The sequence below is a fragment of the Thermobia domestica genome, chromosome 17 (genome assembly GCF_964235325.1).
Source record: "Thermobia domestica chromosome 17, izTheDome1.hap1.1, whole genome shotgun sequence".
Taxonomy (NCBI): domain Eukaryota; kingdom Metazoa; phylum Arthropoda; class Insecta; order Zygentoma; family Lepismatidae; genus Thermobia; species Thermobia domestica.
The window spans coordinates 9,482,714-9,501,933 of NC_137470.1; the positions used below are offsets into that span (position 1 = coordinate 9,482,714).

The 19,220-nt window shown below is 36.0% G+C and overlaps 1 protein-coding gene across 1 annotated transcript in view; it reads left to right on the plus strand.

Annotated features, from left to right (window-relative positions):
• Positions 1-19,220, plus strand: part of LOC145674509 (carboxypeptidase B-like) — a 53,391-nt gene that overhangs the window by 19,229 nt on the left and 14,942 nt on the right. The window contains exons 4-7 of the mRNA XM_081744665.1: positions 5,447-5,594; positions 8,366-8,523; positions 12,582-12,672; positions 16,194-16,339. Coding sequence (XP_081600791.1) covers positions 5,447-5,594; positions 8,366-8,523; positions 12,582-12,672; positions 16,194-16,339 — 543 coding nt within the window. The remainder of the gene's footprint in view (positions 1-5,446; positions 5,595-8,365; positions 8,524-12,581; positions 12,673-16,193; positions 16,340-19,220) is intronic.

Genomic DNA, 19,220 nt, shown 5'->3' on the forward strand with positions numbered 1-19,220 from the left:
TAAAAGGGCCGAATTGTGCAAAATGTGATACCAACATGCCACTTTCAGGGATGATAGACCTATTAATAAGAAGTAAATCCTGATATAGAACCACCTCGGCGGGGGTCTTGTTTTAGGTATATGACGTCATCAATATGGCCGCCAACAAATTTCGACTTAACTAAGTTCTAAAATGTATAACTCCATGACCATTCAAGATAGAAACTTTGTTTCTCCTTTATTTTGCAGAGAATACATTGTACCTCTATTGTCATTATAAATACTTGCCTTATATTGCCGCCAATTTTAAATATGGCGTCTCGAACTGGAAAAATTGTTATTTTCAAAACGAATTTCTGTTTTATAGCAAATAACTTTGAAACCGCTATGATTATGAAAAAATACTTTGAAACAATCGTCAAAGGTCATTTCAATAGCTTTCGAACGCGACCAGAATCATTGATTTATCTCAACAAATAACTGAGATAATCAATTTTTTGTTGGACTAAATGTCGAACTTTCGTGAATAATGTTCGAATGTATCCGTAGATAAAGTTATATGGCATTTGTAGTTCCATTGGCCCTTTGATAATAGGAACATAGTACCGCTACCAGTATGTTCCTTTTAACGTGGAGAATAGCAAATCACAAGTGTCAATCTTCTGTCCGTGCTGAAAACCCTTTATAACGTCATAAATACAAGATGGCCGACGCGGTTTATCTTCGGTACGAGAAGTGGGAATTTCTCGCCATAGAAAAATAATATAAACATGCAATAACCGCCAATCTCTTTCTTTGGATGTGAAGAATCTTGAAATAACATGTGATTTGCTCCCCTTTGTGTCTAGAAGGCAGTATATGACGTCATAAACACCGGATGGCGCCACGGCCTACATACAGATTATGAAAATTATTTATTTCTCGCATTAGAGAAAGGATAGAAACGTGAAACCACCACCAATATCTTTTTTCATATGTAGAATCAAAAGTAACATAAGTTATTGTGTTTTCTTTGAGGCGAAGGGCGAGTATATGACGTCATAAACCCAATATTGCCGTCGACTCTTAAATAGACATGAAGAAAACTATGCCTTTCTCGCCTAAGAAAGGTGATAGAAACGTGCAAAACCACTATTTTTTCAACTTAAATAAGTTGGATCGTGAAGTAACACAAAGGTGTGCCGTGTTTGCGCTCAAAGGTTATTATTTTTCTTGTTTAAGTGTATGACACCGTTATACACAGTAGCTGCTGTAGGTATTTTGAATATTATATTATGCATTAAACTGAAAAACTAACAAAGCTGAAATTATGCATTATTCGAAAATAAATTTGAAATATATTCTCTTTAATACTAATTGTCCGAAAGTGAATAGTTTTCATGTTATTAAACAAAGAATTATGCGCTATATGAAAGTATAAGGCTTGCACTAGTATTTGCGCTATATGAATATTTCAAGGAATATGGAAACTGTGCATTTCGAAAGACTTGCTTTACATTTAAAACATTTTTAATCAGTCCAATGAGAATGTAATTGTCTGAAAATTATGTTTTTCATATTTTACAAAATAGCTCGAGTCACAAGGCGTCATATTTTCAAAACACCGCCCAGCTGAATTTGATATTTTTGTAGTTTGTATTAAAATGTTTATGAAACAGACTCAGTGTATAAATTTAACAGTATATCAGCGAGAGAGAAATTTACAACTGAATAAACAGTTATACAATTAAATATGTTAAGAATTTAGAAGAGAAAATATTAGTGATATAGTATGACTATTAACTTAACATCTGAACTGTACTTCAGAGAACTAGGGGAAGTAATTTTTGTTAATCATATTTCTTATTTAGACAAGATCAACTCACAATAAAATGGTATTCTCAATCACACTGTCCATCGCAGGTACACAATAAAGTGCACACTAATTCCAAGTTTTGACACTTGCAAGAATGTTGACAAAGAGTCTTGCAACCACAGCGAATAAGTTCTCTACAGTGCGCAGAAACTTCTGGAAACAAGGACCACAGAGGATAAAAACCACGATTCACCTTCTTCCAACCCCTTTACAAATTTCAGGCATTATGGACACTTTCTGGAGAGCTTGAGACCAGTAATACCCGGCCTGTATTGCAGCTAAAGACGCTGCCCTGTAGGTGGGATCCCTTTGTAAGAACAATTCTTTTTCGTCATTAATCTTTGTCAACAGCCGTTAACATTTAGTAAAGAACTAGAGCTATCGTACGGAGGTACGGTGAAGCGTTGAAGAGCTGCAAAGTCCTGAACTGAAATTTCAGCAGGAGTAACTGAAAGTTTGATGAATGTATCCGTTATATCAGGGAATGCTTGCTACACCTGCCAAGCTGTCTTCTAACCATGACCACCAGAAGCGGACGCTGTGTCACACCCTGTAAATACGTGCCAAAAGAGCAAGGCTTAAGGGTGAGACTTTCCTAGGCTTGTTACAATTTCATGGTCAGGAATATATCTCTTATTTTTACCACTCCCATATTCAATCCACAAGTGTGATACATTGAGCACAAAGAATAAAGCAATAACATCAGAAGCGACAGTTTTAATTGAGATATTCTTATGTCCGTGGTTGCTGGCATGCAATGCATGCAAGAACATGCGTGTGTCTGCTTCTTCTTCTTTGCAGGGCATAAGGCTTGTTACGTCCACATTAGAGATTGCTGATTGCGGTATCATCACATGCACACACAATCCCTCTCTTACCATCAGAATCACTTATGTTCTGTAAGTGTTTACACAGAAGTCGAAATAAATCAGTTTTGTTTTCAGAATTATTCAAAAATAATGCCCATTTTTTGGGAATCAGAGTGGAGTCTCTCACAAGTATTCTTGGTCCTTTTCCTCGTTGGTCTCGTTCTTCTTTTTTCAGACGGTCGGGATCATAATTGTCAAAGACTATGTTCATTCTGACGACATAATTCGCAAACTTTCTTAAAAATGGTTGAAATGTGTTAGTGTAATACATAGAAAATGTCTGTCCCGGAATAGGCTTCAGCATGGGAGCTAATACTGCGCCATCAAATATAACACACGATACCCTAGGTACATCGTATTGTGATGTTCCAAGTAGTTCTAAGCAAGAAATAACATCTGATTTTGTTCCCTTGCGCAATTGACCATTTGAAGAGAGTGACGGAGGATACGAAAGGTTTTCATGAGCAAAGAAATCTTTGTCTCCACCTCGACTTTGACAAACTATGTATAAGCGAGAAAACAGGCTACAGTCACTCTTTAAAATTGACTCCTTGAGTCCTTTCTTCGTTCCTTCGTTTTGAGATGTGAGAAAAAGCGAAAGTATATTTCTTTTAATCGGTTCTCTTAAAGGCGTCTGACATTCGATGAGCTGTTTCCGAACAAATGTTTTGTACTGTTGCTTTCCCAATTCTTCTACTTTGAAGACAGACTCATCTGCTTTCTCATCCATAACAGCATATGTGACAACGAATATTAGGGTACCATTTTCTTGAGCAAATTTATTTCTGCCATCATCTTCATAGGCATTTATTAAAGCTTTCATATGTGTTTTGAACCTAGAGGGAAAAGCGTCTGTATCTTCATGATGACTGTGATAATCTGAATCGTCACTTATTCCTGCCTCTTTCTCAAATTCGGTTAGTAATCCTGCAATCACTGGTTCCGAAACCATCCAACTCAGAAGAGCACTTTCATTATCAAATAGACCAATGGCACCTGCTTCACATTTTAGATCCTTATTACGTTGTTCATGTAACTGTTCGTGGGACATGTACGAATATTTACTGTTTGTCTTTCTTCCCACAAAATTACCTTTCTGAAATTCATCATATACTTTTGGATTTCGTACATACAATTCTCCCAAAGACTTTACGAATACTGACATCCAGCGGGCATAATTGATATGATCCAGGGCGAACATCCAGGGACAAATCTGATCCAATGCACTACAATAGGAGGAAAATTTCGCCGATCAAATACTGTACAGCAAATAAAAAAGAAATGATTAAGGCTCATGGCCGTGTACCAAAATTTGAATTGGGCCGAGAAAAATAAATCATACCATAGTATGCATAACACCACGTATTTAAGAGTCGCCGGCAATCTAGGGTTTATGACGTCATATACTCGCCCTTCGCCTCAAAGAAAACACAATAACTTATGTTACTTTTGATTCTACATATGAAAAAAGATATTGGTGGTGGTTTCACGTTTCTATCGTTTCTCTAATGCGAGAAATAAATAATTTTCATAATCCGTATGTAAGTCATGGCGCCATAGGGTGTTTATGACGTCATATACTGCCTTCTAGACACAAAGGGGAGCAAATCACATGTTATGTCAAGATTCTTTACATCAAAAGAAAGAGATTGGCGGTTATTGCATGTTTATATTATTTTTCTATGGCGAGAAATTCCCACTTCTCGTACCGGAGATAAACCGCGTCGGCCATCTTGTATTTATGACGTTATAAAGGGTTTTCAGCACGGACAGAAGATAAACACTTGTGATTTGCTATTCTCCACGTTAAAAGGAACATACTGGTAGCGGTACTATGTTCCTATTATCAAAGGGCCAATGGAACTACAAATGCCATATAACTTTATCTACGGATACATTCGAACATTATTCACGAAAGTTCGACATTTAGTCCAACAAAAAATTGATTATCTCAGTTATTTGTTGAGATAAATCAATGATTCTGGTCGCGTTCGAAAGCTATTGAAATGACCTTTGACGATTGTTTCAAAGTATTTTTCCATAATCATAGCAGTTTCAAAGTTATTTGCTATAAAACATAGAAAATCGTTTTGAAAATAATTTTTCCAGTTCGAGACGCCATATTTAAAATTGGCGGCAATATAAGACAAGAATTTATAATGACAATAGAAATACAATGTATTCTCTGCAAAATAAAGGAGAAACGAAGTTTCTACCTTGAATGGTCATGGAGTTATACATTTTAGAACTTAGTTAAGTCGAAATTTGTTGGCGGCCATATTGATGACGTCATATACCCCCGCCGAGGTGGTTCTATATCAGGATTTACTTCTTATTAATAGGTCTATCATCCCTGAAACTGGCATGTTGGTATCACATTTTGCATGATCCAGTCGCTAAGCTACTACACTAAATTGTTTCTTTTCACCTAATCCATCACCTACAGTAGTAGCCATAAATAATTTTAGTATATTTTATAAGATCATGTAAATTGTTTTGAAACTTAACTTACTTGTATAGTGTATTTCAAAATATAACGTCTTCAGTACCAGTAGATATTCCTAATATTTACCTGGCAGTTTTTCCTTAATACTCTACTTACACCCTAGAACACGAAGTGAGACTCTTAAATGTGGATTGCTTGATATATTACAATTTTCTTCGTAATGAGACGGTAGTTACCTTCAGGCGAATATATGTAAAACTTTATGTTTTGAAATGAATCTTACATCTTTTCTTTCAGATCAATGACTACCTCGATGAATTGGCAGCTAATTATCCAGACCTGGCAAGTGTTCAAAGCATTGGTACAACCTACGAAGGTCGTGATATGAGATTGTTGACTATTTCAACAGGAGGTTCAGGAAAGCCTGCCATTTTTGTTGACGGAGGTAAATACACTGTAGCGCATATTGAATAAGTCGAAATGTAACGTATCTTTCTTACACATCTGTGACTTCCATAATTCTAGATTGAATTGTTCTCTCTGCTCTTGATACGCCGGTGTGCGTAAAAGGAAAAATCATGAATATGAACTCAACCAGAAATTAAATTCTATCGATATAGACTCGTCTTTCAGGATGAATGATTTCTTACAACGAAAGCACAATTAATGGGTAGTATTCATGAACGAATAATTCATTTGATAGAATAGAACAAATATGATCCAAATATAAGACGCATTATCGATAGTTCAGAGTTTCCCGTTCCATTGTCAGGGTAATCTGTGGATTCTGTCTAGAGATGGCATGGGTCAATGAAAACGTGTTCCACGCTTTCACTGATTCATTATGATCAACAATTCTACTTAATCCACTTAGTCCACAACCTACAGTGTCTCACTGTAACTCAAAACATTGATTTTAGGTACGATATCATTATATAAAATATATTCAAATATATTCAAAGTTGTATGCAAAAGAATCCAGTTGCAAATATCTACTCTCGAGGAAGAAACCGCTTGCTTATAGATTATACATAAAAAGAACTTGACAAGGCAGGTTGTTTTATACAGGTCAATCGTTTTCGGTAACGTACACGACTGGTATGTGTGCAGGCTGGTTTGGATGATTGGTTTTGACTTTAGTGTCAGTTTTCAGCACCAAGACTGTAAGAGACTGGACCTGCAGCTCAACGTGGAACATGAACCACATGAGTTACAATCGGGAATCAAACCCATTATTTTGCTCCAGAGACAAATGTGCTTGCCGAAGGGTATATGACATCTGTGAATGAGTAGGTGGTGGATCACAATGAGATACAGTGAATTGTAAGTTCCAGTAAATAGTATTGGGTGGTTATCACAGTTGGTCACTTAAATTTGACACAATGTCCACTGACTCATACTGAAAACTTGAGCCATTTGACCTAGGACCAAGTAGCCTGCTTCACCTATGCCTCAATAGGATCCTTGCAGAGCTCTAGGTTGAGCGTTGTTACAGATGATGACAAATTCCTCTCGTGGCCAACCGATTTCCCTGATCTGAGCCTATGTCATTTCTTCACTTGATGTTTTATTACGGTCAGTTTATCTGTATCATCATTACAGATGTTCTTCCAGATAATACATGCACTGCAGTCTATAAACTGGACATGCGTCTTTGGGTATGATAGGGATTTCTTCATCATGTAAATATCTTGCCACTTTACTGGGAAATACGCACACATGAAAGCACCGCGGTTAACCATTTTCAAACGTTGACAAGTGCTCTATGTAATAGAGGAAGTTATGCCTAGGATAGTAATATTGACTGTCTTATTAAGTTGCGAAACTCATTTTTGTCGTGTATGATTTGGAAGATACAAAATTTTTTGGGAGGTAACACACAGTGCTAAATAAATTGAAGTGTGATAAGAGTTAAAATGAATCTTAGACTGTAAATCGCTAAATTTAGAAACAAAATATAATATCATTTGCTCTACACAAAATAATGTGCGTCTTTTTAAATCAAATAAAGAAAGTGACTGTCGGACTTTTTTGTGGTATGTAAACGGGTGATTTTTTCTGGTACTTTCATTTTCCCTTTCGATATTGTCCAGAGGACAGCAATACATTTGTTATGCAAAAGAAAGCAGATACCAGTGAGATAAAGCGGAAGTGGAGATGAAAATTTCAGAAGAGAAAAAGAAAGTGATGTTTGCTTCCTCAAAGACAGAAGAAACAATTCAAACAAGAGATTTATGATGTCACCCAAAGTGAAAAACAGACCTCATTTTGAGAATCAGATATTACTCAATTCATTTAAATTTTATTTAAACTACTCGTTGAACAAAACAACACGTTTATTGTAAAAAAATAATTAATATAAAATAATTAATATAAAATAATTATTGTAAAAAATAATAAAAGAGTTCCAAAACTATCCACCTGGCTTCAACAGACACTTTTAAAGTATCTGTCTGGTGTGCCTGATGAAGGCAAAGTTGGCGAAACTGTAACACGTTACTAATTTTTACAACAAACGTATTGTCTTGCCCAGAGAGCTGTTTAAATTAAATTGAAGGCTATATTAAACAAAGCTCCTACAATGGAGAATCACACAGTTAGTAAATTCAACAAAATTCCAAAGTTGAAAATATTTTATAAAGAAAATTTCTGGAATTACCTAATATCTGATTCTCAATGTGAGGTCCCTTATTCGATAGATTTCTTTTCTTGGTGATGAGCTATTTGATCGCTGTATGCTTACCGTATGCACCTTTGGTGTGAGAGATCCAGGTTTGATTCCCAGTGAGAACTGATGTGGTTCAGATACCACGTTAAGGTGTATCCACGACTTGTACATTCTCAGTGCTGAAAGCAACGCTAAACTCTAATCTAACAACAAATTTTCTCGGTGAAACAGGCAAAATTACGAACGGGTAACAGATCATAACATTAGTTACAGGTAGATAAATAGAAGATGATGGTTCTGAATCTAAAATCCCTTTGAGATAGCTCTCTCCTTTCTCCTCAGAATGTTCTAAGTAACAATTTAAACTTTTAAGGTAAATGGACAATTAGAAACAAGTTATCGATAAAATTATTTCTTTGTTACTACTAGCAGGCAGTGATATATTCTATTCTGTTGTCAAAGTTAGTTCAAAGCTATCTCAATTGAAAGTTATTTTTACTAATTTGAATCACAGAAACTTATTTAAACACTATTTATTTATTTATTAGGAATTCATGCCAGAGAATGGATTGCTCCTGCCGTCGTATTGTATATCCTTAATCAATTGGTCGAAAACTACGAAACAAACAGTGCTCTTGTGGACAATGTTGATTGGTATATCCTTCCAGTCCTTAATCCTGATGGATATGAATTTTCAAGAAATAGTGTAAGTTCAATTTATATATATTTGTGATGATTGTAATGAAAGAGGTCGAGGAAACGACACGGAAAGGACGTTGAAAGCGGGTGTAAAAATTTAAAACTTAACTTTAAAGAGCACAGTTTGGATCACTGTTCTTATCATAAAAAGTACAACTTAACTAATATAATTAAACTCGGGCCACCTTTCGCCTTCAGAACAGCCTTGATGCGACATGGGATGGAGGCATAGAGGTCGTGAATGGTAGCAAGTGGAATTTTACACCAGGGCATCGGCCAGTTCTGTGAGAGAGGATGGAGGTGGAAATCGTCGCCGGAGTCGTGTTTTCAAGACGGACCACAGATGTTCAATTATGTTGAGATCTGGGGATTGGGCGGGCCAGGGGAGGTGTTGAACTTCATCCCGATGTTCCTCAAACCACGCTGCAACAACGCCAGCTGTGTGAATGGGTGCATTATCATCCTGGAAGATGGCGTCATTGTCCGGGAACAACATCCGGACCATAGGATGCAAGTGGTCTCCTAAAATTGCGACATAATCGTTGGCAGTGATTCGTCCACTAAGTGTGACCACAGGACTAAATGAAAATCATGATATTACGGCCCACAGCATCACCGAGCCGCCGCCATGTTTCAGAGTTGGGCGGAGACACTGCAGATCATAAGCTTCTTTGGGCGTTCTCCACACACAAACACGGCCCGTGGTTGGGAATAGGGTGAAGGATGACTCATCCGACCATATCACACGTTTCCAGTCCTCAACGGTCCAAGTTGCATGGTCGCGGCACCATTTGCGGCGTGCGAAAGCGTTTTGGTTCCTGATAAGCGGTTTGGCCCGTGCAACACGACCCCGTAAGTTAATGTCATGTGATTCGCGGCGGACTGTGATTGTCGAAAGAGGGTGGGGGAGGTGTTGATTGAGTTCCTCCGTCACTTGCTCCGCAGTGGCACGACGGTTCTTCGTGGCAATACGCTTTAATACCCGGCGTGACCTCATGATTTTCTTCCGCCCACTCTTCCGCTTCCCCGATGTGGTTTTCCCGTGTGTTGTGTAGGCCGTCTTCACCTTCGACACTGTCCCACGCGACACACCTAACACAGTAGCCACTGTCGTCACACTCACTCCACATAACCGCGAACCAACAATTTGCCCTCTTTGAAAATCTGAGAGGTCTCCCATTTTACATTACCTCCGTCTGCTGCAGCCACTGGACACTGCTGTTCCACTGCGCCTGACGTAGTATGGAGACCGACCTAACACACCACCACCAGCGGTCCGGCGCAACGGGCGCCACGACACCACTGCCAACCCATACATCTGACGTGTTGCAAACTACAGGTGTTTCCGTTTTTCTGATCACCATCTGTATATATATTGTTTAGAAATTGTAAGGACGGGGTTTCGTCAACTGTTATCTCTAGCTAATCACAGGTTCAATGATACATCTAACGAATCTGACTACATTAGAAGGTTTCCTAATATGTGTCACCACATATGCTTGCTTTGAACCTTTCAGACTGGTAAATTAGAGTTAAAATATAAAATATTTAATCAAGTCAGAAGTAAATACGATGATTCAATGTTTCCTCAATGTTGAAATAACGATTGAGCAATGTGTATGCGACATTTTATCAGTCACTACCTCAACGTTGTACGATTATTTTATCGATCTTCAAGACAGGTTTGTCTAGTACGAAATATAGGCAAGTGTTTTATGGATTAACAAATCCACATTCTTCTGGATACTGTGAACATTCCGAAACAACAGCAACATTTACATTGAAGCATGCGGAAGATGGTATGTCTAAAAGTTGTTGGAAATAAAAGTTTCCATCACGATAACTCGTGTTTTCAGAAAAATCTGTCACGAAAAAGGGTAAGTCATACTGTAGAGAGAAAATTAAACTTTTAATCCAATGTTCTCGGGATTGCTGCCAGAGTGAATGTTGCTGTGCTGACCTTTCGTTACCATACAGCGGCAACATCTTCAGAGCTATGTGTTGGAGTGTGAACATACTCCAACACATAGCTCTGAAGATGTTGCCTCTGTATGGTAACGAAAGCTCAGCACAGCAACATTCACTCTGGCAGCAATCCCGAGAACATTGGATTAATAGTAGACGCCAGCAAAGCTTCAAGATCATAAAATTAAACTTGTTTTTCAAGCATCTTGTACTACTTTTTAAACAATGGGTTATTAGTGCTCTTGAGTCTAAACTTGATGTAACTTTGGCTGAAAATATTCATAGGAAAAGAAATCTGGCCGCCCACCTATCTTTAGAAATCACTATATTCTTTTCCACAAATGTCATGGATGGGATTCTCACTTGGCAAATTTGGATATTTCCTCAAGCCAAACGATTATAAATTTCGATTCAGAGTTGCTGGAATATGACCTATAAAAGAACAGCGGATGGCCACGTTTACTTGAAGAAATCCATTGTTTCCACACAGTGAAAATGGCTGTGCTAATTCAACAAAATACCTCTGTAATACCCAAGTTGTGTTAAATTTTGTTACATGCCTGTAGCTGCCTCATCTGTATCGGATTTCGGAGTAAATATTTAAAATGATAGTGCTGAACTGGCGACCTGTATAATGGTCATTTTAGTAATACACTATCGGTGTTGTTTTGTGTATAGTTGCCAAAGAATAACGCTTAAAAATATTTTTCTTTATAATTAAACAGAAATAAATACCATGAGAGATAATAAAGTATGTGAAATAAATTATTTACAAATGTTTTTGAGAAACAGATGTAGAGTAGGCCAGGAAGAGGAATATCGTAGACTTAGGTTGGAATTTGGCAACTACACTTTCTGAATGAAAGAAATGACCAGGAAAGTATTCAAACGCGGTGTGCAATGTCCCTGTCGTTATGGGTTGAAATTCACAAACAAGTGTAAGAATATCGAAAACTTATCACAGACCTTCTGCTAACGGAAATTTTGATAGAAAATTCAGATCTTTACAAAACTTCTTTGTAGAAGATTACAAAACATATAATATGTTGTTTGTTGCTTGGTATAGATGTTAAATGTAACGCACAGAACTTTATACATAGCTATAGAAAACTATTGCAAATTCTCAATGTAAGTTGTGACTCACTGAAAGGCAATGTAGACGATATAAATTACAGTATAGATGTCTGATTAGTTCTTCGTGGCTATGCTTTTCGCGCAGGAGACCCGGGTTCAATTACCAGTGAGAGCTCATCTCGTTCTGATCCAACGTTAAGCTGTAGGTTCACATCTCATATAGCTTTGTTGCTAAAGAGACGCCAAACAAATCAAATCCATAATGCATCCATCTGATATATTGGATTTTGAAGCGGCTGTGATATCTTGTAGTAAGTCATTGTTCTTAGCAATTAACATGTGTGGTGGATCACTGAAAAATAACACAGTGGTCAATATTGGTGCTTCAATGGCTTTCATTCACCGTGCAAACTGGGGTGCTACTTATAGTATAGGGTACTTAGTGAAAGAATAGCGTTGCACTGTTCCAATTTCTGTGTTCATGCGCCTAGCTTTTTAACATCACCACGATGTTATTCCCACACCCCAAGGTTAACATCGTCCTACATTTAATATTGGTTAACACCAATTCTGTATTAAACCGGTAAAACTAGGCCTGTGTTAACCGCAACACCTCGACACCGGTGTTGAAATAATAAAGTGATAATCATATTAGGTCAATGGCTTGTGATAAAATTCAGTTCTATTAGCACTATTATTTCTTACTGCATCCTGGTGAAAGAAAAAAAAATGATTGACTAGTTTCTCAGGATTATCTTGAACAGATGAACTTGCTTTTTCTATCACGTTTGTGTAGATTAATCAAGACAAACCGCAACATTATTTAATATGATTTCAAATCAATTGATTTATTTAAGTAATAATAATTTCGGCAAAATAAATTTTTGACAAAGAATTTTCGAGTTTCTACTTCAAAGAACACAATAGTAATTTTATAATGATTACGCAAATGAACTTGTATCTGTGTAATTTAAAACGTGAGATATTTGTATGTTGTAGTTATTATATATTTTTCTCTTAAAATAGGACAGGATGTGGCGAAAGACTCGTTCCCAGACAGAATCCTTGCTCTGCAGAGGCGTTGATGGAAATAGAAACTATGGATTCCACTGGAACGGTAAGAGAAACAGCGTTACTTGTAATTCATTTTAAGGTAATATCTTTTAACAACATATTCGTATGCAAACATGGCGTTCGAAAAGAGAGGACTTTCGGGGTTTGAACACCCCTTGAATGACATAGTATGAATAATAAAAAAATACGGTATTAAGATATGTACACAAAAAAATCATGAACCGATATGAACTGGGTTTGAACCCCCAGGTAAAGAAATTCTGCGTACGCCACTGGTAACTAGATCGTTGCATTCTGCACTACGTGTTTTTGATCACGTAAATCATGTATATATATATATATGTGTGTGTGTGTGTCTATTTAGCATCTGGGCCTACACAGTGAAAAAATGTAAAATGGAGATGTAAAAATGGTTGTGTAATTCGGTGTATAAAAAGTGGCTATGCTAATTCAACATAATAAGACTGTCTTGCCAAAAGCTGTGCTGAATTTTGACACATACCTCGTACTACGCCAACTTCATCGGATTTTGGAGTAAATTGTTAAAATGGTAATGGATATATCCACCACGTGACGTGGTAACTTTCAGTATGGAGTGATATTCGTAACACTATTGGTGTTGTTTTGTATACATTTGCCAAACACCTATGATTACAAATACATATTCTTCCTAGTTAAACGTAAGTGATTATTATGAGAGATAATAAAGTATCTACATGGCAAAAATATTTATAAGTGGTTGCGAGTTTCGAAACATAATCGGCGAACAAGAGGAACGTCACAGACTTTAATGTTGCGAATTGCCATCCACGATGAAGGATGAGCCCGGGAAATTCCCAGCAAAATGGCAAAATGTAATCAAATACGTTGTTAAAAGTTCTTTGCTTAGAAGTATTTTGAAAACGTTTATTTGCGATACATAAATAAAATTATAATAGGCGGTTTCGGAAAACTGCATCCAAGAAAACACTTCCAAGAGCAAACTACCTGTTGCTTACTTTTTGACGATAAATTATTCTTGCCCTATTATAGAGTTGTTAAAAATGTGTTTTTATGGAATATGAACAAAATTACGTGTTTTCTGAGAAAATCATCTGGGAAACTCGCCCCGAAAAGTAAATTATCATTTATGAATTCTTTAATGAAAAACAATTTTTTTTAGCGTGTTGTAGGTTTCTAAATCTAATATTCATTTATGAAATATAATCAGAATTGCCTGAGTGGTATTTGAGAAAATCGTCCGGAATAAAATCAGCCCAGAGGTAATCTACCTCTTGTGAATTTTTAATAAAATGTTATGTATATCATATTGTAGGTTACTTAATGGACAGTTTATGAAATGTTTACAAAATTACCTAGGTTGTTTTTGAGAAAACCTTATAAAAACTCACTTCCAAGAGTAAATGATCCCTTCTTGACTTTTTCTACAGGAACGGCTTATACCACATTCTGGGGTTTCCAATGAAATATTGATGTATGAAATATAAACAAATTCGATAGATCCATTTTCTAGAAAATCGCAGTTCTTGATTTTCACCCTTCAGTAAATTATCCTTAGTTTTGGGGGTGGGGAAAAATTCAAAAAGCTCCCTGGAAAATCTGACGAAAACTTGAAATTTAAAATTTGATCCAGATACGTTCAATGGTACAGCCTCTAGACGAGTGAAAACATTTGAATTGGAATGCATGGACAACCAGATATCCAAAAATCATTTTTCGGCTTGTAGTTGCCATGAAACATGGAAATTTACTGAAATCTCGATTTTGATATTTTCATTATCAACATATTTATACTTCCTTCACCCCTAAAAAAAGGCAAGGCGAGAATTAATAAAAGTTTTCAATACAATTTTCTTAGACATTTGTGATATCCCTGCAAAGCAATGTATACGTGAAAATCTACAATACAGGATTTTGAAGTGGTTATGATGTTTTTCCTAAGTCGTTTTTCTTAGCAACTAAAATGTTTAGCTTAACACTGACGAATAATACCGTGTCTTGTTTTCATCATGTTAATTGTGATGTTACCATAGAGGAAGAACACCGTGACGTTCTTCCTATTTGCACGTTCCTTTATTCATCCACCTAGTTCTTTAGCACCGTGTTGGGTATTTTCTCAGTGCAAAATTAACACGGTTGTCTTAGTACCACTCAACACTGTATGTCAAACCGTTAACATCAGGACTGTGTTAACCGTAACATCGTACACTTGGTACTGAAATCACACACTATAGTAGTATTCATGTTATCACTGACCTGCGTTACGTGTAATTGAGTTGTATTAAAACTACATTTTTTTTTTTTTTTTTTTTTTTTTTTTTTTTTGCTGTGTACAGCTTAAAGTTATTGAAGACTCAAGGTAATTTTTCTGTTCAGTAAACATCGGCAGCGTAGTGTGAGTAGTACGCGGGTGTTACCGTTCAGTACTCACAGAGAATAATTTACCTCTTGTCCAACCAGAAACTACAGTACTAATAACCATAAGGTAATAACTACGCAGACTTACATCTCAGCTGTAGATTCTTGTATTGTAGTTCTAGAGGTCGATTCTTTTGCAACAATAGATCAATGTCGCCGACATTGGTAATTTTTCATGTTCAAGGAAAATGATATTTCTATTAACTTCAAACACAACCCAATGTGTATGCTCTGTGCCTGGGCGCTTCGCTGATATGTATGTATACCCATGTCCCAGAGCGAGTTTTCTGAAAGTAACTCTGTGCATCCATTTCTTAAGTTGACTTCAATCCTATCTACTAATGAAAGTATTGCCATAATTTACTCAACGGTTCTAGGTTGTTCAATGGAATACAATTGGCTACAGTATCATGTACCTCTTTTTTGTTAAGTTAGGTTAGGTTCATAATATGGCAACCCTGAATCTACTTAGAAAAGAACATGTTTTTTAAGCAATATCTATTGCCAAATTGGAACGTCTTCCTCTTACCAGTGAAGTTGACAGAATGGACAGATTTTCTCCTGGCATGCTTCTAATACTATAATTTTGTGTATTGTGGCAAAGTTGGAAGTTAACAACGTATACAAGATTCCAGAATATGGTTTATAATGAAATTCTCTCACCATATTCACAAAAAGATGGGACTTTACCGTCCAGATGAGCGATAAGAGTGCCCTCAAGAGGCAATATGTTCTGACACGAGACAGAGTCATGAAACGACAGGTGCAGTCAATATTCCTTACTGGGTTGGTTGTTACAATTTTCCTCGTCAGTAATAAAATTTTCCATTGGATCACATATCACTCCATTCAACATAACCAAACGAAAATATTGTTCTTATTCATTTTGTTTTAAAATATTATTATTAGTTAATTGAACTACTAGAAACTGTAGTATATTTTTTAGTGTTACCGCCGAAAACAACAGTTACATGAACTTTACGTCCCTGATAAGCATATATAAAAATGTTAATAAAGAAATGGTTTATATTCAAATTGTTTATTCTTTTACCCGATTAACTGTTAGAACAAGCTTAAGAGTATTGTTTTAAAACTCTCCAATTTACAACTAATGTCCACAACAATATTTTCTTTTCTCATTTTCAGAGGTTGGAGCCAGTGATTATCCTTGTGTAGAAGACTATGCAGGACCGAAAGCCTTTTCTGAAAAGGAAACCGTAGCTGCATCTAACTTTATTCTGGACAACAATGAGAACTTATTAATCTACCTAACTTTCCACAGCTATGGACAGGTAAGTGAATAATTTAATCATCCCATACAGTTTCTTAATGTTTTAAATGAATTCCTAAAGCAGTTTTCCATGAATACAATCTCTAAGAATGATTATTAATCCTGTTACGAGCTGGTAATAAAACAAAGTTTTTTTTTTTTTTTTTTTTTTTTTTTTGCACCAAAGTGCATTTGATGATAGAAATATTGGTGTGTCTCTTCACTCAAGCCGTGTTCCCACTTATAAAGTGCAACTTGTCATGGGCGCCCACAGAGGGGGCAAGAGGGGGCAATTGCCCCTCCCTGGATTTTCGAAAAGGTTAGCATTTATAGGCTGTTCTAGTGACAAAAGTTTGAGTTTAATTGCTTTCAGGAGTCGATTACAATTACTTGTTGTTGTTGTTGTTGTTTTTAAATGTTTGTTAATGGTGTAGTGTTCAGAATGGATATAATACTTTTTTAAGAGGCAAAGGATATAAGACGTTTTTTTAAAAGAGGAAATTCTTCTCCTTTCAGACATCAGGAATAAAAGATTATGAATCCTAGTTATCATACTACTCCTGCTTAAGGGACCTGTGTGTTACACGCGTTTTACTTAAATGTGTGTGTTTTGCCCTCCCTTGGAAAAAATCTTGCGGGCGCCCATGCTACTTATTTTCCAATAGCTGCTGGTATTCTGAAAAAAAAAACCCACTGAAGATACGAGCCAGGCACATTCGCCATAACCCAGTCTTGGATAGTTTTTTTTCTGGATTGGAGCAGAATCTCACTTGATTTTGAGCCTGACTCTCGACACTTGCTTGGCTGCTGGTCTTTATTTCTCTGGTAGACGGTATAGTCTGATCGTTCTGAGGGAAAGAAGGGAAAGGGATCCCATTGTCTGTACCTGCCGCTGAAGAGATACTCTGTCATTAGTGCATTTCAGCGAACTATTGCTTCGTCTTATAAAGGAATATACAAAATCAAGTACTCCAAGAGAATAAAATAACAGTGATCGTAAACTCACATTTGAGGAGCTCAGGGCAATAATGTTTTCGGCGCATTAAACAAGGAATTTAATAATCTTTGGTCACGTTGTTGCAAATCGCAATTTATCACGGACAATACGTCAAGTGATAGGTTATGGAATGTTCTTAGATTTCCTTGCTTCGAGGGATAGATCGTTGGAGCTGACCTATTGGATATGCCATTCTTTCTTAAATTTGAGAAATTTTCTAAATTTATTTTTAGTCCAAAGTGGTTTTCAAATAGTTTGTGAGATGATATTTCACGTGTCAAATAATTGCCTCACAATACGCTGTTTGCTTTATAACGAAATGCACATATATTTTCTGCAATCACAGCCTGATTTGTCTTACGTTAGATTTAACGGAAGTGAAATTTATGTATAGTCGCTGCTGGTAGTAGTTTGTTCTAATTTATAATAAAATCTATTCCAATTTATAATTAAATCTATTCTAATTTATTCTAATTTATTTTTATTCTATAATCAGACATAATCGCAAAACAGGATTTTATACTAGTTTTAAATAGTGACAAAATGTACTACCATGAGCAAAATAAATGACGCGTCTCTTTATTTTGAAGTTTTTTGAAAATATCTCCGTTTTCTTTATATGTTCGAAATTTCGGAAGGTTTCCCCAGCAGGACAGGTTAATAACAAACCCGTTTTTAATATTTGTGTTAGATATTAGCTTAAAATAAAGAAATTAGAAGCAAAAAACATTAAATCGACAGAAATCTCGAGAATTACCAACTCTGCTAAAGTGGGAAATTTTCAAGAACGCGAGGGAATTCTGCAGTTCAACACGAAGCAGCGACATCTATGTCATTGAGAGAAGCGTGGATTAGATCTACAAACGAAAATTTTAACGAAATATTTCTAATATGTCTTATTATATGCATTATCAGCGAACTCCAAATATATGAATCTATGCTAAGTATTAACGTATAGATAGTGCAAATAGTGGAAATTACCTATGGAAAAAGACGAATTGTTAGCCCAATCGTAATGAAAAATCGTCTTTACTGTAGAACAGGTCCAGCTTACGTAAGAGAGCAAATAGCTCAGTTAGGTAAAGCAACGAGTTTGTATACCGAAGGTAGACGGTTCGAATCCCGTGGAAGAACTGTTGTCATTTTTATCACTAAGGTTATTTTATTTATTTTTTATTTGGGAAAGAATCAAATTGTAACATATGTGTAAAACTCATGACGATACAAAAAAAAAAAAAAAAAAAAAGAGAAAATATCGTCGCATTTGCATTAGTGTGTCTAATTTTTGTTTGCAAACAGATTCGTAATTATTTCCCCTGTGCTCACTGATGCATAACGAATGTTTTCAGTAAATGTTAATTCTAATTTGGAGAATTTTATAGTTTCACAATGTTTCTCACTACATAGTCTTCTATCTACGTGTTTGGATATTTTGATAACAGATTTCCCTATTAAATGTTTAATTTTCTCTATAAATATTTGTCTTAAATTGAAATTGTTTTGAATTTACTACATAAGCAAAGTTGCCCGAAGGAGGGGAGCTCAAGTAATAGATATTCTACGTAAAAGCAACCTATTGTAGAATGATGATGCTTCTTACCTTCAGCACATAATCTTAACGTTAGAGAGTCAGAGAGAGAAAAATCCTGGTTTTTCCTCCACTAGGACCACTGTTTTTTTTTTTTTTTTTGTATCGTCATGAGTTTTACATATCATTGTTCGTCTCACATAATTTCGGCTCTCCAAAGACATTCATATTTATTATTATTATTATTATTATTATTATTATTATTATTATTATTATTATTATTATTATTATTATTATTATTATTATTATTAATGAATATGCCACCCTTACATAGCAGGGCAGACAAAATGAATAAGAAATATATTTAGAGAATCCTTT